The sequence below is a fragment of the Pithys albifrons genome, chromosome 5 (assembly GCF_047495875.1).
Source record: "Pithys albifrons albifrons isolate INPA30051 chromosome 5, PitAlb_v1, whole genome shotgun sequence".
Taxonomy (NCBI): domain Eukaryota; kingdom Metazoa; phylum Chordata; class Aves; order Passeriformes; family Thamnophilidae; genus Pithys; species Pithys albifrons.
In genome coordinates, this window is record NC_092462.1 from 3,610,880 (window position 1) to 3,632,336 (window position 21,457).

At 44.6% G+C, this 21,457-nt stretch overlaps 1 protein-coding gene across 5 annotated transcripts in view; it reads right to left on the reverse strand.

Moving 5' to 3' along the window:
• Window positions 1-1,110: 1,110 nt before the first annotated feature.
• Window positions 1,111-21,457, reverse strand: part of SEC24D (SEC24 homolog D, COPII coat complex component) — a 45,034-nt gene continuing 24,687 nt past the window's right edge. For all 5 annotated transcript variants that reach the window (XM_071555489.1, XM_071555485.1, XM_071555487.1 and 2 more), the window contains exons 9-23: window positions 19,198-19,336; window positions 17,422-17,537; window positions 14,558-14,682; window positions 11,439-11,630; window positions 11,037-11,130; window positions 9,046-9,162; window positions 8,574-8,744; window positions 8,000-8,096; window positions 6,696-6,841; window positions 5,353-5,491; window positions 4,861-4,979; window positions 4,058-4,237; window positions 3,699-3,890; window positions 3,127-3,216; window positions 1,111-2,747 (exon numbers count right to left, since the gene is read on the reverse strand). In XM_071555489.1, the coding sequence (XP_071411590.1) occupies window positions 2,607-2,747; window positions 3,127-3,216; window positions 3,699-3,890; window positions 4,058-4,237; window positions 4,861-4,979; window positions 5,353-5,491; window positions 6,696-6,841; window positions 8,000-8,096; window positions 8,574-8,744; window positions 9,046-9,162; window positions 11,037-11,130; window positions 11,439-11,630; window positions 14,558-14,682; window positions 17,422-17,537; window positions 19,198-19,336 (2,058 nt within the window). In that variant the 3' untranslated portion in view covers window positions 1,111-2,606. The remainder of the gene's footprint in view (window positions 2,748-3,126; window positions 3,217-3,698; window positions 3,891-4,057; window positions 4,238-4,860; window positions 4,980-5,352; window positions 5,492-6,695; window positions 6,842-7,999; window positions 8,097-8,573; window positions 8,745-9,045; window positions 9,163-11,036; window positions 11,131-11,438; window positions 11,631-14,557; window positions 14,683-17,421; window positions 17,538-19,197; window positions 19,337-21,457) is intronic.

The window sequence follows — 21,457 nt, forward strand, 5'->3', positions numbered from 1 at the left end:
TCAGTCTGGTCCCAGAGGGGCTGGAAATCATTGCTGTGGTGTAAGTAGGAAGGAGGGGCAGGGGGCCTGTGAAACCACAGCATGGATGTTCCCATAGCCATGTGTAACTGAAAGAAAAAAAGCAGCCCTTAGAAATACCCAACTAAAATCTTAACTTTTCAACGCCTCTGGCTTTCCCAGAGGCGACCTTTCCATTCCATCCTGTGCAGGTGACACGCAGGTGTCTCTCCCTGTCACTTGAGTGCTCACTGAGTGGGAAGAGGCCAGCAGTGGCCTGGCAGCAGGAAGGTTGTTGTTGCTGTGGTTGACTCTGGTTTTGTTGCCCAGGTTGGCTGACAGTAGGACCCACCCTCACCAACAGCAACTTCAATGCAGAGACGTATTCCTCGTACTTCACGGCTCCCAACTCGCACCTGACCGGCTGCACCGAGGAGATCGAGCGGCTGCTGATAGTGGGACAGCTCCAACCCCGTTCTGTGCCTCATCTCTGAACCTCTGCCTCAGTCTTGTTCTACCTGAAGGGAATCCCTCTGGGCACTCAAGCTGCATCACTTGTGAAAGTGGTTTTGGTGCAAGCCCTTCCAGACAGTCGCCTTCCCGTGCCCCGGCCGGCGGCCCCTGCTGTCCTGAGCTCACTCACAGCCGGGAGCACCAGCCCTCACACCCCAGGCTGCAGGGAAGGAAGACACTTGCTGTGTGTAGATCAGCCACCAGCTGGAGGTGGTTGGAATGCTGGATGTGCTGTGCAGGTTGGCATCAGCACTCCTGGGGATCTGAGGCTCTCCCCAGCACAGCCTGTGTGTGTTCACAGGTGCTCAATGCTTTGGGCAGGGGTGTGGAATTCAGGCTGCAAACCAAGGAGCAGTTTTGATCTGGTAATGGAAGTTACTGGCATTAAGTCAAGGCATTAATTTTAGACTATTCTGCTCCACTTTGGTGACTCTTCTCACCCCCCGGGGCGATGCCAACAGTGACACAGGGGGACAGCACTGGGGGCAGGGGAGCTGCTGTCCTGGGAGTCACAGCAGGACAAGAGGACCTGCAGTGTTGGATGCATGGCCATAAATACTTGGGGAACTTGGTATGTGAAAGAACAAACACACACAGGATGATTATATTTAATAATGGCTGATTTCTTTACACAGAGTTGCTGGTGTCATTTTACAAATGGAATGGCAACAAATATCTTTACAGGGTAATGTCTGCAGCTAAAAAGTGCTTGTCTTGGCAGCTGAGTTCAGGCTGAGCATCCTTTTGTGATACAGCCACTTATTTTAAGGGCTCTTGGTCAATGACAAGTACAGGACTGAATAGATAAGCTGTTGAACCAAAAAATTAGGCATTTTGACTGCTAATCGTGGATATTAAATAATTAATATTAAGTAGCAACACTAATACATTTAAAGGCACTTTTTTTTTTAATGAGACTTAGCCTTACCTTTAACTCTTTCTGGCTTTCTTTGAAACACTATTTTTTTAGTAACACCTTTCAAGTTTGGAAAAGTTCCAAGCTCCCCACAGAGACACTGGTCCTGAAGAGACAGACACACTGATGAAGCATCTGAGGTAAACAGCTGTTCCAAAGGCTCTGGCTCTCTCCATTCTGCCTTCAATACTGGTATTAGCAGAGGCTTGTTTTTCAAGCCAGTGACCACTGAATGTGTGAGCCATGGGAGAGGAGATCACTGTAATAGAACTGGTATTAAACAAGAGGCTTCATAGCACCATAAATGACCTTTGGTTAATGTGCCAACTGTCTCACAGTTGACCTGCCACTGACAGTCTGAGGGACAGATTTTTCTGCATTGTATTGGGAATATTCCAGTTATCAAATGCACTAAATAAAACCCAACCTGTGCCACTCTGAGAAACTCGTTGCTGCCCCTAAGAGGAGGGAATTGTACCATAATAGTGTGGCATTACCTGCCAAACATGGCAGAAGGATTGTTTGATTGCTGTTCTTCCTGTGGTCCCCACTGTTGTTACACTTACTCAAGTCCAGTTATAAAGCAGAGGCATTTCTGTGTCCTGGACAACCCCAGCTGTAGGAGGGGCCCCAGAATTCTGGTTCTGTACAAAGTAACACTTGTCCCTTCCAGGGAAAGGGGATTCACGTTCCAGGAAGGACTGAAATCCTTCAAACTGGACTATGTGTTGACTGCCAATCTGATTCAACTGTACATCCCCACTTAGAAGAAGTGGTTTGTATTTTTCCCTCTTCTGTGCAGATTCTGAGCATCTTTGCCAGCTCTTGTACAGCTTATGACCAGCAAAAGGAATAACTAAGATTTTCCTAAATTGTATTTTAAGAAATGCATACTCTCAAGCATGAACAGTCTGAAATCTGGCAACTGATGTAGAGAAGGAGTCAGAAGTCCTAGAAGATGAATACCTGAGTGCAGAACTTCCTATTCTACAGCTTAGTAAGTGCAGTACTCGGGGAGGGGAGGGGTCAGATCAAACTGTACAAGAGCAGCACAGGAGAGGTCAGCAAAGCACAGCAGAAGGCCTGGGTCTGGTGGAACTCTGGGCCAGCCTTCAGGCACCAGTGGCTGTCTGTGCCTCCTGCCAAGGGAAAAAGGAGCTGAGAAGTGTTAACTGTTGCCTTAGGAGAGCAGCTGCCCAATCTCTTTGTGAATGCAGACGAGGAAATCCACGTAAGAAGCTCCTCCATAAATATCCTTGTCTTCTACCAGGAACTGTCGGAAAAGCATCTCTGGCTGCTCCCGTTGCTTCACTATAATCAGCTGAAAGGAGAGAGACAGTTTTAGGATACAGTCACACTGGATGGCAGTAGTTTTCCTCTGTCCTTTAGTGGATGCTCTTGAGGTGGGGAAAACCCCCAAACTAATCCACCTCCACATTTCAGTAGCTGTGATTATGGGCACAGGAGAGATTGAAGGGTTGCAGAATAAAGTGGTTCCCTTTCAGACTCGACTACCTTTAAAAGTCAGTTTTGATTAGGAATTAAGCACATTTGAGATGCACGAGCCTACAAATCATGATGGATGTGCAGAAAAACTCCTGATACATAAAACCCTTTTATAGCTACTGCTAAGATTTGACAAAGCCTGTGGTGTTCTTTTGAACAGGTATGAGGAATGAATTCAGGCAGGAACAAGTTACCTTCATAGTGTGGGGCCTTTGGCTCTGGATTTGCTCCAGGATATGCTTCAGTTTCTTAGAGAATGGATTGTCCAGGTCAGGCAGGGACGTCTGTCAGAAGGAAAGTGTGGCAGGTTGTTACATTTCATCACATCTCTGACCAGTTCACACAGACACGACTGGCTGCTGGTAGTTGTGGTGTGAGGAACTGTGGATTTCATTCCTAACTGGGAAGTGCCACCTCCTTCACAGCAATGTCTCATCCTGAGGACTTGCCTACCAAAGCCATTTCTCAGTCTATGGCTCTCTACATGGGAACTCACTGCCAGGAGAAACTGTTGGAAAGTGTTTTGTTCCAGTTTTAGCAAAACACAGTTAACAGGACTGCTAACATGTGCAACAGTCAAAGATTTAAAAATGTTCTGAAAGCTCCTGTCCTGGAAGCGTTTGTGCTGCTGTAGTTTTAAGTAAATTAAAGCACTCCTGGTGTCTTAACCCCTTCTGTTGGCCACCTGTCTCTGATGACAAACCTCCTCCCTGTCTCCCTGATGAGCTCCTGGCCCCACTGAATCCCTTGGCCTGCCCCTACTCACGGCCTGGGCGCTGATGTGAGCGAAGGAGGGCACGTTGAAGAGCCCCTGGATGAGCTCTGGGCACACACCGGCCCCCAGCCACAGGAACATGCTCAGCCCGTTGGCCAGCAGGAAGGCCCCTCCCTCGCTCAGACGCTCCTCGGAGCAGCGGATGGCGGCGGGGACGGCGTCGCTCTGCAGGTCCAGGCTGTGCTGGGGGCAGAGACACAGCAGTTGTACAGGCGGTGACTGGAGCTCCAGTCACACGCTGAGAAGGGACTGGGGAGGGGTTTAGCACATCTCAGCGGCCCCTTTCCAGGTCAGAGGCATTAGAAACCGAAGCCAGCCAACCCGCAGGGCTGTGGCAGCCCCAGACTCACCAGGGGCAGCAGCAGGGGGTAGAAGAAGAGCTGAGTGTCGGCCACCCCCATGGCCATGAGCAGCTGGCGCTGGAAGGCTCTCTCGTCCGTGGGGATTTCGGGCCTGCCCCCCAGCACGCAGCTCTTGAGCAGGCAGTTCATGTACACAGGGAGCACCTTCATGGTCTCAGGCAGGATCAGCTGAGAACACAACACAGCACATTTGCCACAGAAACCACAGCCATTGTCTTGGCTGCTCCATCTCCTTGTCACCCCTGCTCATGTCTGGGCATCAGTTAAAGGGGAATCCTCTGAGCAGTTAAGGAGGGAAATCAAGGCCCACAGTAAGTGGCTCTGGTTTGTTTCTGACAGATTCAGGCCTCACTAACAATAAACAATTCCAGGCTTGTGTTTATCAGTGGCACTGCATGGGATGGAAAAACCTGAGTCTTCTGTTAAGCTGGATCACCTGGACATGAGTAAATAATGCAAAAGAAACAAACCAGTCAGTCTTACTTGTCAAAAATTAGAATACACAAACACCTTTAACGACATAACAAAAATGAAGGCTTTGTGAATCAGCACATAATTCCAGCAGGAAGCAAAAGGCACCTTTGGGAGAATATGGGCATCAGTTTCCTCAATGCCATTGCCTTTTCTTCTGAACAACGGCTTCTATGTGCTGCAAGTGCAACCCCTGAGTGCCACCATCATTAATGATATTGGAAAGAAAAGGAGAGGTCTGCCTGAGATGTCCCTTTCTCTCCCTGCTGATGTTCTCCCGTGGCAGAGCCTGGCTGGGGAGGATGCAGTGTGGGTTTTACCTGGCTGAGGGTGGCAGGGCTGGCACAGTTCTTCTTGTAGCAGGCCAGCATGTGAGCGGTCTGGCTCACCAGGATGTCCCGGACCGTCTTCAGGGGCTGGCTCAGAATGGCTTTAAAAGCTGCCAGCACAGGAGAAAAGAGCATGTTACTGGGGATGGACACATCCTCTCAGAGCACCTGTTACCTGCTGTAGCTTCTGATTTTACTGACTGGAGGGCTGGCTGGTTTTAGCCTCCTCTACAGAAAACCCAACCCCAGCATTATGGTAGGATGTCCATTGCCACTGCTGTGCCTGCAGAGTTCTGTGCACTGCCTGCACACAGCATTACTTATTTTTAATTATTTATAATAATTATTTGTCTTTTCACTTTCATACTTCAAGAGTTCTCAGGCTTGGAGCAGCAAGTTACAAAACACAGTTTCCCACCAGGCACTCAGTCCAGCCCCCTCTCCTTCCCCTCCCTCCACCCAAAGTAATAAAGGAAACTTTACCTGACTTGGCAAAGAAGTTGATGAGAGCATCAGTCTCACAAGCCCTGTAGACATCAGCCAGCTGGGCACTGCAGTTCAAGCCCATGTTGTGTATGCGGATGCGCCTCTGCCCACTGTGCGTTGTGTACAGGAGAGCACACTGGAACAGAGCACCAACACAGCACAGCTCAGTGCCATTTACTGCAACACAGGCACCAGCACAGGCACCAACACAGCACAGCTCAGTGCCATTACTGCAACACAGGCACCAACACAGCACAGCTCAGTGCCATTTACTGCAACACAGGCACCAACACAGCACAGCTCAGTGCCACTCACTGCAACACAGGCACCAGCACAGGCACCAACACAGCACAGCTCAGTGCCATTTACTGCAACACAGGCACCAACACAGCACAGCTCAGTGCCACTCACTGCAACACAGGCACCAGCACAGGCACCAACACAGCACAGCTCAGTGCCACTTACTGCAACACAGGCACCAACACAGCACAGCTCAGTGCCATTTACTGCAACACAGGCACCAACACAGCACAGTTCAGTGCCACTCACTGCAACACAGGCACCAACACAGCACAACTCAGTGTCACTCACGGCAACACAGGCAACAACACAGCTCAGCTCAGTGCCACTCACTGCAACACAGGCACCAACACAGGCACCAACACAGTACAGCTCAGTGCCATTTACTGCCACACAGTCACCAACACAGGCAACAACCGAGGCACCAACACAGCACAGCTCAATGTCACTCACGGCAACACAGGCACCAACACAGCACAGCTTAGTGTCACTGCAACACAGACACACATCAGTGCCCCTTCTATTGGGAAACAAAAAAGAGCCACCCCCTTAGTGCAGCAAAGGCATAAATACCCTCTAGAGCCAGCACAGCCTGGCAGTATTGCTGACAGCTACATGTCTGTAGTTCTTATGGAAAGGAGATGAATCATTATAAATGCCACTCATCATAAAATGATAGAAAGTCCTACAATACGTGTTTACCAATAGAAAAATGCTCTGGAACAGAGAGAGCACAAGGAATGCCACAGCAGTAACAACTGCCATATAAGTAGCAATGAATCTTGTATACTCCAAATAAACTTATTTATAGTAAAATGGGAAAATAAACAGCTGGTGAGATCTCAGTGACTATTTAGAAAGCATTTTGGTATCCCTGAGTAGAACATGCAGCACAGAGGTGGGGTAACACACCTTTCATCAGTGGTGTTACAATAAGTTGGGCCTTGCTGCCATCAGTCCTACACCATCACTGTTTTTCTGCTGTGGCTGCAGAGGTTCTTGCTCACCATTTCCTGACATTGTAATTAAGTTTTTTTTACCTGAATTAAGGCTCCAGTGTCTTCGTTGAGTTTGTCATCATGTTTGAACTCCACTGTCACAGCCTTGTCACAGTCAACTGCTGCCATCTCTACATCTGTGGTGTTGTTCATGTAAACGGCTCCCAAGAAGTCTGTAGCCCTGAATCCTACAGCCAGGTTACAACAGGGCATTTTATTTAACAGTGGTCAATAAAATTGACATTACCTGCTGAAGCAGGAGCCATTGTCTCTCAGGGCTTTGCAGCCTCAGTGGGGGCCATCAGCTGTCCTTGCTGCTGGCATTTGTGACAGCTGGGAGAGAAGGAGAATCTGACACACCACCCAGCCCCTCTGCACTGTGGCTTGGCCTGTGTGTGTGTGTTTCTCCAATATTTGCACTGGAGGTAAGAATGAATGAAAGAATGCCTGAGAAGCAGACAAAGTAATGCCATTTGAGTATGAAAATAAGGAATATGTAGCTGCTTTTATACAACTTACTTGCAGTCCCTGATGTGTGCAGAGCGATCAGAAACCTTCCCCAGATTGAAAGTAAGTTGTTAAGGAGGCACATGCAGGGCGTGTGTATATGTGTGTACATATATGTGATACACACACACATATCCACACACACATTCAGCTGCTTTTCAAGAGGTGCATGATGCACCAGAGCAGCCTGATCTCACATGGGGTGTGCACAGCCCTGCACTATTGCACAGCCATCCCTGATCTCACACGGGGTGTGCACAGCCCTGCACTATTGCACAGCCATCCCTGATCTCACACGGGGTGTGCACAGCCCTGCGCTATTGCACAGCCATCCCTGAGCTCACATGGGGTGTGCACAGCCCTGCGCTATTGCACAGCCATCCCTGAGCTCACACGGGGTGTGCACAGCCCTGCACTATTGCACAGCCATCCCTGATCTCACACGGGGTGTGCACAGCCCTGCGCTATTGCACAGCCATCCCTGAGCTCACATGGGGTGTGCACAGCCCTGCACTATTGCACAGCCATCCCTGAGCTCACATGGGGTGTGCACAGCCCTGAACTATTGCACAGCCATCCCTGATCTCACATGGGGTGTGCACAGCCCTGCACTATTGCACAGCCATCCCTGAGCTCACATGGGGTGTGCACAGCCCTGCACTATTGCACAGCCATCCCTGATCTCACATGGGGTGTGCACAGCCCTGAACTATTGCACAGCCATCCCTGATCTCACATGGGGTGTGCACAGCCCTATGCTATTGCACAGCCATCCCTGAGCTCACATGGGGTGTGCACAGCCCTGCACTATTGCACAGCCATCCCCATGGCCCCATTACCTGTACTTGTCCGAACCCTCATGGTTGCATCAAATCCCGTCTGTTTTCCCAGGTCCTTGCGGAGGTCCCTCAGGAACTGGGGGCTGTCAGCCTCGAGCTGCCAATGCAGAGAAGGAGCTGCAGCCCAGCCCAAGGGGCAGCAGCACAGCAGTGACCCAGCACCCTCCCTCTGACCCCCAGCAACCCTGTCCCCACGGAACAGCTCTCCAGTCCTTTAAAAGTCCAAAACGTCGCCTGCTGTTACCAGAATCTCACATGTGGAAGTGCCCACCACCATCACTGGGCCTGGACAGCCAGAGTTTCTCCCCAGCCAAACAAGCCCCACTCACACCCACTCCTGAACTCAGCCCTGCAGCCCAGGCAGGCTCAGGTGCCAACCAGCTTGTTGCTGTTCCAAGTTACAAACTTGAGCCTGAGCTGTCATTTCTGTGTTTGGAATCTGGCCCTGGAGCTGATACCCAAGGTTTCCAGACTCTGCTTCTATGTTAATTGTCCAAGCACACACTGAAGTGAGAGGAAAAACAACAGCCCCACACGTGTTGTACCTGAAAGGCAGGAAAGGTGCCCCACTTACCTGGAAGTTGTTGTACTTGTACAGTGTTCCTCCAGTGCACAGTGTGACGAGGCCCACAGAGGCCACATCCACGTACTGATTGGGGAAGAGGAACAGACTCACAGAGCAGCCACTGGACACACAATCCCTGGCCAAGGCCTCGTAACAGCTCCCCTGGGGCTGGAAGAGTGTCTGCACAGGAACAAACAATGCAAGAGTCACCACGGGAGGTGCCAACCACCACCCAAATGGCCACAGGAAGACAAAAGGGGGATGTGAAAGTTTGAAGTGAGATGTGGCCATGATGAAAACCATGTTGTCCCTGCCCCTTTTTGCAGGAACCACCTCACTACACTCTTGGAGAACTAATCCCTAAAGAGGCATCACAAACCAAACAACAGATTTGTGTAAGAGAGAACCAACAAAAATGATCAATGCCCTCTAGAGAAATTCATTTAACAGCAGTCCCCTGGCAGCTCAGAGCAGACAATACCTTTTCTTTATCTGTATTGAGGAGTTTTTTGTCGTCTCTGTTCTTCAGCTTCCCTGGTGCTTCTGCAGTTGGCAGTGCAGAATGGAAGATGAACAGTTTCCCAGCACGTTCTGCAGCCTGTTTCAAACAGACCACATTGGCAGGTTTATTACTGCAACTGTAACAAGCCTGATATTTGTACACTGTAGTCTCTCAGAGAACACTACAAACTTCCTGCAAGTTCCTCGGACATAAATTATTAATTTAGAAACACAAAACTGGAGGGAAACAAGTCCCCAAACAAACTGGGGCTTTCATGTCAGTAAATAACTTACTCCAGCACACAGGTATGTTGGCTGATGCCTTCTTACAGTACTTTCTGCAGGGAAATCTGAAGCCTGGATGGGCAGAACTAGGAGTACCTCTCTTGGACACCTTCAGTATTATGCAACAGGCAACAAGTATCAGAAAGTACAGATACTAAAATCAGGTAAACAGAAACGTAATTTAACAAAAAATTATTTCTTTTAGTTTGGGCACACTGGTGTTCAGTCCAGTTTCACAGGTGAGTGACAATTACACTCCTGTACCAGACTCCACACTCACATCTACAGTGCCAAGACTCCAGACACAAATCAGCTTTGGAACTCCTCCTCCTCCAGATCTGAGAATGCTCACGAGATACAAGTGTTTCACACTGCAAAACAAGCTGTGGCATTCTTCTGGGATAACCAGGTGTCTCTGCTGTGGCAGAGACACAACTGGAGACTCCAAAGAGATGAAATCTCACCCTAATATTTCAAGCACAGTTACCTTTAATCAAAAAGGCAGATTTCTTCAATTCCTTTTAAAAAGCTGAAAGACTTCCCAAATACCTGTTTGTCCTGATGTGCATCAGGAATTACTGGCATTGCTTTTGATAAAATTTCTAAAATGTCTATATATTATTCACACAATCCATATTATTCTCTTTGGATAGGATTTGTTTTCTTGAGCACAGGTATATGCAGATGAATAACTCACAGTAAACATCCTTACGTATTATGACTTAAAAATACTGTGCTAAATACTAAGCTTAATTAAGAGCTGCTTTCTTTTATAGCCACCATCAAAAGAAATTGACAATTATGGTCTTAAAGTTTGTTTTGTAAAGGTCAAGTATTAGGGAAAAGCATTCAGACACACACCTGCTGGCAGTATTGAAGAAATAGCAAGAAAAAGGGTATTAAATCAGTATTTAAGAAATAGATTTGAGAAGTGTTGTGTATTTTGGTTCAACAAATTCATACTCCAAGTTCATGGTTTGGTCACACAAAGCTGGCAGATCAATCAGGTCCTTCCCAGCAGCACTGGCTGCTCTGCCCCTGCACACCCCGTGGTGAGCCAGGGTGGGGTGTGTTTGATGGGCCACTCCAGGGGTGTCCCAGCCTCACGGAGAGGGCTGGGCAGCTCCCTGGGCTGGGCATCCACTGCCAGCTGTGCCCAGCTGTGGCACCCTGTCTGTCAAACACAAACCCTCCAGCCCCACCTGGGTCAGTCACAGCTGGTCATAAATACCATTTTGCACAACAAGTTCTGCAGAAGCAGGAGAAAAGGCAGAGCAAAACTGTGTCTTATAGTGACTTTCCTGCCCTTCACGTGTGCCAGGGCTGGGCACCTGGGCAAACACCCAGAACATCCACTGGTTCTGCTGCAGGAACAAAACACTTCTTTGGTTCTCCTAAATACTGAACAAGAAATTGGCTCCTGCTCCTCATCTTCTCCTAAACATCCCTTCTGCATAGAATAGACTCTAGGGACTGCTGTCCCTCAGTAAGAAAATCTGAGAACAGATGTCATGCTTGTCAGTGTTCTCATTTTGACTGAAGTGGTTCAAACATGCCATTGGAATAATGGAATGTCAGTACTGGAAACAATCAATGACTTTATTCCCTAATTTCCCATTGTGATGGGACTGGCTTTTGGCAAACCCAGTTTGGAGCTGGTTCTTTTACACAGAGGAGTGTTCTAACCTTTAGTGCCTCCATGCCAGCCTGGATAACAGGAGCCAAGATGGTCTCACTCTCGTTGGTGTCTGCAAACAACTCTGGAATCTGGTCCAACAAGCTACGAGAGAGAAAGGATCAGTGTCCCAGCTGGGCAGCATTTGGGATCATCCCCAAGCACACCTTGTAACATACCAGGTCTTCACACAGCAAGACATTTCCCATGCAAATCTATATTTAAAAAATACAAGTTTTGATGGCTACCACTTTTTCTTTGCCTCAGAGGTGAAAATAAAGGACTTGAAGCACCTGCTGGCTTCTGAAGTATTTCCACAGACACCTGAATGCCCCAAACCCAACCAACTAAAAGGCATAATGCATGTCATAAGCATTCATGTCTTACTCTCAAAAGGAATAATTATACTTTACTTGGTAACAACCGATCGTGATTCCTCAAAGTCAACAAGGAAACCATCCAGCAAAGGAACAAAAACTTCTGAAACATCTGTGACCACCATCATCTGAGGTTGAGCTAAGCTGCTTTTTACATTAAAGAAGTGGAGGACCTTGTTATAAGTGACAAAACCAACTCGAATTGCTGAGGATTCCTCTTGCTCTTCTCTGTAAGAAAAACAAAAACCAACGGGTTATAATTGTGAAATCTTGACCTTGCAATAAAAGCATTCCCTCCACATGCAAGGCCCTCTCTGATCATTATCTGTACTGGGATCACCAAAGCAAACAAGAACCAAGTAGATGTAATGGCCTCAATCTTTGCCTTAGGTCAAATTCAAACTCCCTGATAAAATCAACTGCTCCATTGTTTAGTTTGTTAAAAAAATATATTTACAACAAAGATGCATCCCATTCAAACAGTCAGAAGACCCTAAGATGAACCATGCTGTCATCAAAACATGGAAAAGAGAGGACAATTAGTTCCAAGATAGGCTGAGAAATGAGCCTTGATTGAGGACACACTGTAGTTCAGTGCTACTGATGCTTGATGCCCAGTCAGAGCAGAACCCAGGCTTGAATCACACCTGGTGACTGTGGTGGGTGGTTTGGTGGAGGTCACTCCAGAGAGCACCAGCCCACCCTGCATTAGTAGCAGCATCCCCAGGTTTGCTGGCCTACCTGCAGTGGGCATTTCCTTAAAAGGCAATCCTAGTCAAAAAATTGGTCTCAATTACTAATAAAACAGCACCTTTTGTCGCAGGGTGTTTATCTTGTAAACAACAAAGCCACCCTTTAGCACAAAAATCACCACTGGCAGTTTCAGAACCTTGTCTAAAACCTGGACCTTGGCAGAGAAATAATTTTACTCTTCTACAGACCAACTCTGATGTCAGTCTAGAGTGTTAAATCTACCATGCCCATATTATGCCTGAGAAAGGGGCTACTCTGGTCTAAAATGAACCAATCTTCTATATTAAACTTACTCCATACAGAAGCATTTTAAATAATTCCTCCAAGATACTCAAACTCAAAACAGATGCACCATTTCTGAATGTAAATTCCTCATCATTCCCAGCACTCAGGCACTGCCTTCTTAGTAATGTGGTTAACAGGGACCATTCTGGAGCTTGATGAGGACAAAGTACTATCAAATCTCTGTTCCTACTGCACTTTCCTTCTCCAAAGAGAAGAATCCACACCATCCCAGTCCTGAAGGTGTTGCACAACTGCCTGTGTAGCTCACCCAGCATGTAGTTCTTGTTAGTCTCACAAGAGAAATCTGCATCACATGTACAGAAATGCACCCAAATGTTGTTTTAATGATGCACCTTAAAATCATAGTTGCACAACTTGGCATTCTGATTTTCTGAGCTCATAAGCACAATTTCTATAAACACATTTTTCTGCATTTTTCTTGTGTTCTACTCTAGAACACCTGTTTGAAAACATCTGCTCTAAAATTTGAGCAAGCAAGGCCTTTCTGTGACACCCATTGCTTCACTACCCCGAGTCCTTCCTTACAGATACAAGCACAGGGTGAATTTCCTGCACAGGGCTTTTCCCTCATGTGGTAACAGCACAGTACTTTTGCAGGTGTCTTTGTCCAACAACAGAAACGGAACTTTGAATGAACACAGTGGCCTTTGTGTCTCAGCACCAAAATAGAAGTATTACCACAAATTTTGGTGGAATGCCTTATGTTGGTCATTTTAGAAATTAATATTCTTTAAGCCAACAGACAAGACTGAGGAAATTAAAGGGCCTGGATTTCTTTTTTTAATTGCTTTTTTCAGTGGACACAAAAACTTTAGCCCAAGTTATTTCACAGCACATCTCTGCAGAGTGCTGTTGAGAAGGAGAAATGTGCCTCTCTTGTGATGTAGACAGACTTGCTTTCATTCTTCCAGAACTTTCCCTGTTCAAGCCTAGGTGCTTCTAAACTGCCACCTGCTTTTTGTTCTCCACTCTTGCCTCTTACTATCTTCAGTTATGACTGATCTTGATGGAAAGGTGTGAGATGTTCAGATTAATACCAAATGCTCGTGTCTCCAGTCTAACCTTCAATGAAAAAGTACTTGGGAGATGGCCTCACATGGGCATCTGACAAACTAACCCCCACGCTGGACTGGAATTGCTTTCATGCACAGAGATCCCAGAAGGGCATAAGATAAAAGATTTTTAACATATCCCAGATTATCCCAGGGATCTCATCTCCCACTCTTCCTGACACTCCTCTCTCCATTTCTTAAGTGTGTTCTCCCTCTGCAACTATTGTTATTTAGAACACATTTTCTTTTTGGATGTTCTTTTTTATATGCCTTTATATGTAGACAAGAAACATCTTGCGTTTACATCAATTTTCATTTGTTCATACATCACTTTTGATTCATTCACTGCTGTCATTTCACTGTGTGTCATCATTATTTAAACTTTATTGGAAATTATACCAATACACTAAAAAATGTACTACACTACACAATATACTGTGAGTAACATTGACAGTAGTAATACTGCTGTGTGTTTCATGGTCACAAAGCACATGTGCTGTATTTCATACAATGTTTGTTGCCTAAAAGCCTTGTTCTCTCAGATACAAACCAGGACAAGAAAGTCTCACAGTGCAGCAAGACAAGAAGCTTTAAAAGTTTTGGTGATTAACAGATACAAGCCACCAACACTGTGGCTCTGGAGAGAGTGGCCACTCTTGACTGTTCTGGTTTGGGTATTTTCCTGTTTAATATGATGAGAAAAGCAGCACTGCAGTAAACACAACCACAGCATGTACAGCTGAAACTACGAGCTGTGACTGAGCTGCAAACACCACTAGAGTTCGCTGCAGGGAAGGAAGAGAATGCAAGCTACACGTGCAGCTGGCAGGGGAGATTCCTTCCGTTCACAGGGGAAACCCACACATCAAAGTTTAAAAACAGATAGCAGTGTTAAAAACTAACATTGGGATCACTCCAAAGATGCCCGTCCTGTAAATTTTGGCATTTCCTATAGCTTGGTTTGCCTTTCAACGTGCAAAGCTGCCTCATGAAAACTGCTGTGTAGTGCAGTGGGTTAAGCAAAGCACACTTCTGTTTCTTTACCTTGGAAGTTTATCTAGCAGAGTCTTCAGTTCACCACATATGAGTTTAACTAGGCCACTCTTTATGTTTCTGTAGGACACATCAATCATGAAGATATAAGCTGGTGGATTTGGAGGCTTCTTGTCCTACACACAAAAAAACATTCACAGAGAAAATTAGACCTGTCCTGTTAGGAGATAAAAATGCACAACTGGTTCCATAAGGCAGTGTTTTGAAAAAGGCTATAAAACACAATAGTGACTACTGCAGAAAGCTGACATGTACTGGGCAAAGTCCAGTCCAGCCCTGGAATAAAATATTATCACTGGAAAACAGCATCCTAATGGAATAAAATATCTAAAGGGTAACAGCTTATTATATAAGATAAAACACAAACATCTTCTGCTGGAATTCCAGTGTTTAAAAAAATTTGCCTTTTGGGTTTTCATACCATGTGGTTTTGCATTCCCTATAGCAGGATGCAATATAATTTTGTTAGCATGAACACTTAAATTCAGCTTTTGTTAGCATTCTTCCTCTAACAACTGTTTAAGGGATTTCTAACTGATCTGGGAACAGAAAGTACAACTTCAGTACCAAAGCAGAATTAAAATATCTCAGTGCTTAGCAGCACTCAGTAGTGATTGTCTGCATCCTGTCTCTGCCCTGCTGCCTCATGCTAAAATGCACACTGGACAGCAAACTGTACTTTGAGGAACAAGCTGATTTCTGTGAGACAACCAGAGCACGAGAGTGGCACATCCATGTGTGTGGGTGCTGCACACACAGCAGAATCAGCGTGGGGCTGGTCTGGATGCTGTGGGAGCTCCTCCCATCCACAGGGTAAGTGGCACAGACTGTGTGTGCACTGACACAGGTTTCTGTGAGTAAGGAGGAGTAAGGGGGAGGAGTTTTCTGTCTATAAAACAGTAGCAAACAAAAAGAGATGTTTAGAGATGTACCTAGGAAGACCATATGAAGTGAACAGAGCAACAGTAATCATTATGCTCCCTAAAATGAGTTTTCCTAATTCCCGTGAAGAAAGGAAGTGGTCACTACTTGTTGTCAAATTCAGGACAGCTTTTTCATTTTACTGTTTCATTGCCTTCATACAGAGTTCTGACCACTTAAACCAATTACACTTGTTAAAGTAAACCTCAGAAAACTCCACAAAGGAAAAATTCATCCAACTCTTGAATTATGACTTATTCTTAGTCCCTGGCACACTTTAAACTAAACTAAACCTTATACCCCTGATCATACTCACTTGACTCATCTAAATCAGGATTAATTCTTGTGAACTGAAACCAGGCAGTATTTTTCTGTTTACTCTGCTTGGATTCTAAAGTTTCAGAAACTGCAACCAACATTGCCTCTAAACTCTTGTATCACATCAGCATTTATCAAGAATCTCTGCCCAATTTCTGAAAATATAAGGTATAAATGAGGACTGGTGCTCTTGCCACATCCGCTTAGCAGGAGTGCAATAATGCAAACCAGCTGGGATTTGTTAACATTTTGTGTGGCTGTTCATCCTTGTCATTTGATAAGCACAAAAGGAAATGACTTCTCAGTTCTGGTCCTTCAACTGGATTTATAAAAGAATTAAACCTCTCCAAACTGGAGCCAAAGGAAAAGTGAATTATAAAAGAATGTTAACTTCCCTAACATTTCGTGACTTAGCATTTCCACTGTCACTATTACTTTCAAAAGAGAGTTCTTTTTTGTAACATTCCAGTAAGTCTGTGGATGTGTCTTTGTAACAAGGAGACCACGCTGGATGAGCTCCCAAGGAAACTCCCTGCTCTAAGGTATGTGGCAGAAGCTAATGCAGTGAAAGGGGCACTGTGATCATGTCCCATCACACAGGGTCACACTGTGGAGCAGAGCAGAGCTGTGGAAGGGCACAGAGCCATTCAGAGGTTTCACAGTTTGATGGAGCCACATGGGATGTACACTGAGCATCCCACACTGTGTTTCTGGAATGCCCCACCACCACAATTGTCTCCTGTCCTGGGGTTTAGCCCAGGTTTCAAACAAATCTTTATATGTCACCTCAGGGAACAGTGTCCTAATGAGAAAGCAGAATTAAACCTGTTCATTTTCTTCATAGCAGCAATGATTTGATGGTCTGAGGAAGTTACTGGTAGCTACTCCAAGACTTTATATGGCCCAGTTGCCTGTCCTTTCCTTACCCTGACCTCAACTCCACTCACAGGGCGAAAACTCTGCCTGATTTCAGCAAGAACAGAAACAAGTGTCCATGCCGTGGTCAGATGAAGTCATACTTGCAGTTTTGTAAAATGAGCTAAAGTTTGAAAAGTTTAAGTAATTTATGCTTTCAGAAGTATCAAATTCAGTTCTCTAATAAAACCAACTACAAATATTTACAGAGACTTGAGTGGGCTTTGGATTGAGTTCTTCAGTGAGTCAATATTAGGAGAGAGCCCATTCCATCGTAATTTACTGGTCAGAACATCAAAACTACTCCTGTCAGGAAAAGATTATGAGGTCAAATTCCCTTGCTAAGGTATTCAATATTGAGAAGGCAATTTAGGCATGTGTCTGTCTTCAAAATCCATAGAAGACATACTCCTAAAATGCGACAATGCATGACAATTTCAAATACACCCCCTAAACAGTGCAGCACAGCAGGTGGGACCAAATGAAGTTAAAGACTGGACACCCATGACTTTAGTGTGCTGTTTGTTACTACTGCTTGCTTGTCTCACACTGCAGCACAAAAGAACAAAACAATATATTCTCCACATCCATCTACATTTTCTGGAATGTTCCTGGACTCTGCTATTCAGCGGACAAGGACTTAAAGGAGCTTGTTTGCCATGAGAGACCCTCGTGCTCAGGCTGCACACTGGAACACTCACTCGGCAATAGTCCAGCGTAGCCACATACTCGTAGGAGCCCAGGGACAGCTCAGGCCGCTCGTAGTGGTCTATCCGTCGGCCCATGTGGTCCAGGTGTTGAAAGAAGAATGAAGGGACTACAAGCCAACAGAAGAACAGGGAACAGACATTTATAGTTTGAGAAGGAGGGGAACAACACAAATTCTTTCAGCAGATGTGATGTACTGTAGGCTCCTGTTTCTGATCAAGGGAAGAGTTTCTCCAGGTTGCAGTGGGGTTTTTTTCCCCATATTGGCTTAAAAAAACCCCAACCAAACAACTCAACCCCCAGGACATTCCAGTAATGCTGGCTCCTTTAGGATTTGGAGGATGGGGATAGTCCCCTATAAATGTACACATCCTCCCACCTTTACACTGTCAGCCTCAAGTAGGTAACACTGACTCAGCTGTTCCCTCAGGATACAGACCTAACAGTGGCTATTTTGTTGGCAGATACAGGCTACCCTCAGATTAATTCAAATCACCAGGGCCAGAGCTCTGCAGAGGTACAGCAGTAAAACCAGCACTCTTCCTAAAGCCTGTCCTGCTTTATCCACAAATACCAGTGCACTGGAAAGAGGACTACAAGGTTCACAGTCCTGGCCTGGTGTACAAGTGCATCAGGTCCTTATATTGGGAACCTTCTGCAGCTACAGGTGAAAGGTGAGGACAAGTGGGTTTGCAACCAACAATTTACACAGAGCCAGGCTTAGAGTTGCACTGGGGAAGAGTCAACTCTCAGGTTTAACTCCTCATTCCTCCATGAATACGTATTCAGAATGCTTATTTTTCACATTTTTGCCTGTAAAAGTGGAAGTGTGTGAGGGGAATATCAATCTAGTTTCTTGGCCATTTTTAGTCCTCATCATAGGGGTTTTTTTTAATAAGTGCTTTCTGACTTGGATTAAAAGACACTGTAGTAATACAAAGCATGATTTAAAATGACACTGCAACTTAAATGTCTTTCTTAAAGTGTTTCCAGTGCATTTAAATTTCCCTTTATGAGAGTTAACAAACTATGAAATTTATTATCTGCTACACTTGCACAAACATTAGAGCTTGAGGCAGAAAAGCAGTTGGGCTGAGCCTGTCAAGGCTCACGTTTCAGAGTTGAAAAGATGCCTGTATTAGGAAAGCACTATACCCCTGTGATCCAGCTGGGAAAATCCAACTTGATACAAATGTCTAGAAAGGCCAGTTCTGGCAAAGATCTGGGACTTAGCCAAGAGCACAAGAACAGTTATGAGTCACATGCAGCACACTTGAACAAATATGGCCTGGTATCTTCTGTGAACACCAACACTTGTCACAGTAAGATTAATGGCTTATTTAACCATTGCATCCACAGTTATGGACAGGATGAGGCTAAGATGGTTCTGTATATCTGCTTCTTGCTGGACATTTGCATTTCTTAAAGAAATTAATTTTTTCCACACAAAAGTTGCTTTCAGTTAACAACAAACACAGTTTTGTATCCTACATCGATATAAGATTTTAAAATAAAGTTTTGATCCCACTGCACTGGACTTCATAACTCAGCATGACTTTTCATACATTTATTTTTTTTAAATCATACTGAACAAATGTCTCTCCGTATTATTCTTGGGAAGCAATTTTTATTCATTTGTGAAATGAGCCTAGTTACTGGATCTCCCTAAATTGTTTTCTCAGCAAGTCAAGAAAATCATTTTAGGGGTACAGTTTCTTTGTAGTCTTCTGGAATTTGAATGACTCACAGATCAGAGAAGCACCACTTACCATCATTGATACAGTTACAAAACCCACACTGGTATCGCCTCCCACCTTCAATGAACTGCATGAAGGGACACATGTAGGCTTTGCACCGGTTGCAGCGGATGGGTCCGGCCTCCCCGTGGTTGACAAGATAAAGGGGTGTCTGCATGAAGAGGTACAGAGAGCAATGCAAACCTGAGACCACAGAGAGCTAGAAAGGGTTAAGTCAGATTTAACTCACTGATTAAGAGCTCATTCATTGTTCAGCATTCACCCAAAATCTGGGGTCAGGCTGGCTCAACCCCAGAAATCCCTCCAGGGGCTGAATTTACAAGTTCATGGGTGGTACTCTGATATTTATCAGAAAAAGAGCAAGGATTCAGACCAAAAGCTTACACAGTTTTTAAAGCATTGGAAGTTTAGGGCTCCAGGGTGACTTTTTTCCCAGCAAAGGGTAATTTTTACAGCTCACTAAGAGAAATCTGGAGTCAGGTCTTTTGCCTTTGCTGTCAGACTGAGCTTTTCCTGAAGAAATCTATTGCTGCTCATCTATTGCAAATGGGTATTTGCTAAGGAAGCTTCTGATCCTTTGTCCTAAATGCTGCCCCCCTGCTGCATGTCAGATGCCACACTAATGTCTCACTGATGTCAGGGTCCCCAGCTGGAGCAGATTTAGGAGAAATACTAATATTTATTGAAGGCATGTACATGTAGCAAACAAGTCCAGCACCTCAAGCACTTGGCAGTTTAATTACACTGACCACGCTTGCTTAGAGCCCCTGCCAAAACCTACAGCTCATGGAAGACACTTTCCAGATGCCCCTTTCCCCAATAACTGCAGCAATTGAAAGACTCCTGTGATTATTCCTAATGTTAGGAAAGTCAGACTTGATGCCATTACAAAAATGGAAGTTTGCTTTGCTATTTATGAAACTCCACGTCTTTTATTTTTCTTTCTTTTTCTTACTCCTCTCAATCCCAACTAAAAATCTCTGAACACAAGCATAAGAAATGCCCAGAATCTGGACATAGAACAGATCTCTAGAAGAATAAAAAAGCTGACAATGCCTACCAGTGCTAATACATCACAATAGCACTTTATTTTTCTTTTTTAAATTATTCTGTCTCTTCTTAAGGAATGGATGTATTTGTATTATGCACTTTTATTGGAACATAAGTCTCTGAACAACTAGAAAACCATTCCTGTCTTCTAGCATTAATTGCTTACACATTTTATTGTTTGATTATATTTTACAGGGACTATTTTACTCATTTATTTCTCTAAAGGGTTTAGGTCACTTTGCCAAGGATTTTCTACATATGAGTAGATTTTTACTACATGGGTTTGAAGTGCTCCTTCCTGCTACACTGAGATATTATTTTACTTTGTGTTCTTCCCTCTATGAAAATTGAGTTTACCCCAAATTAACCAATAATGCCAGCTGGCAAACTCTCAGGGCCATTTTTCAGACATGAAAGCCTTGGCTATAAACCCTGCTCATCAGCCACAATCCCTTAATAGGGTTTAAAAGTTCTGGGGTTTGTTCATTACTCGGCAATTTTCTGATTATCGCTCTGCTGTATTAGTTTAATGAGACCTGGATCTGGTTTACAGTTAATGTTATTATAGCATCTGACCTGGTAGGGAAAAAACAAGACCAGATCAACTCCTGATATATTTATACACGTTAATTCAGTAATTTTAAACCTTGGCTTGATGTCATCCAAGAGTAAAGAAAAATTAGCACCAAATGTTCATATTTTTAAATACCAAAATTGAGACCTTTACAGAAAAAGTATGAACAAGAACAATAAAAAAATAAAAAAATTTCAGAGCCCAGGTGTCTACATTCTTATACATACTTAATATATGACTGCTTAAAGATGAAAAAATGGGAAAAATAAACCAATGAAATAAGCCAATGAAAAATGCAAATGATAGAATTAAGGATTTTATCTAATACAGAAAAATAAAAAAATCTGATTTGTACCCTTGCCAATTTATTTGAATTTTTTTGAAAAGAAATAGAATTTATATTTTAGTATTTTCTTTAAATAATTTAAAACATTACATCAATAATGAACATATCTACTATAAAGCTATCAATGATAATTTCAGAGTAAGAACTCAGATCAAAGGCATCAAAAAGCCACTTCTTGATGCAAACAACACAGTTGTGAAAGAAACTTCAGCTCAAAGGCTGAAATCTGTCAGTGCATTACACTGTGGAACTGGACATCCTCCTGACCAAGAGAGAGGAATTTCTGTTTGGGTGTATAAGCT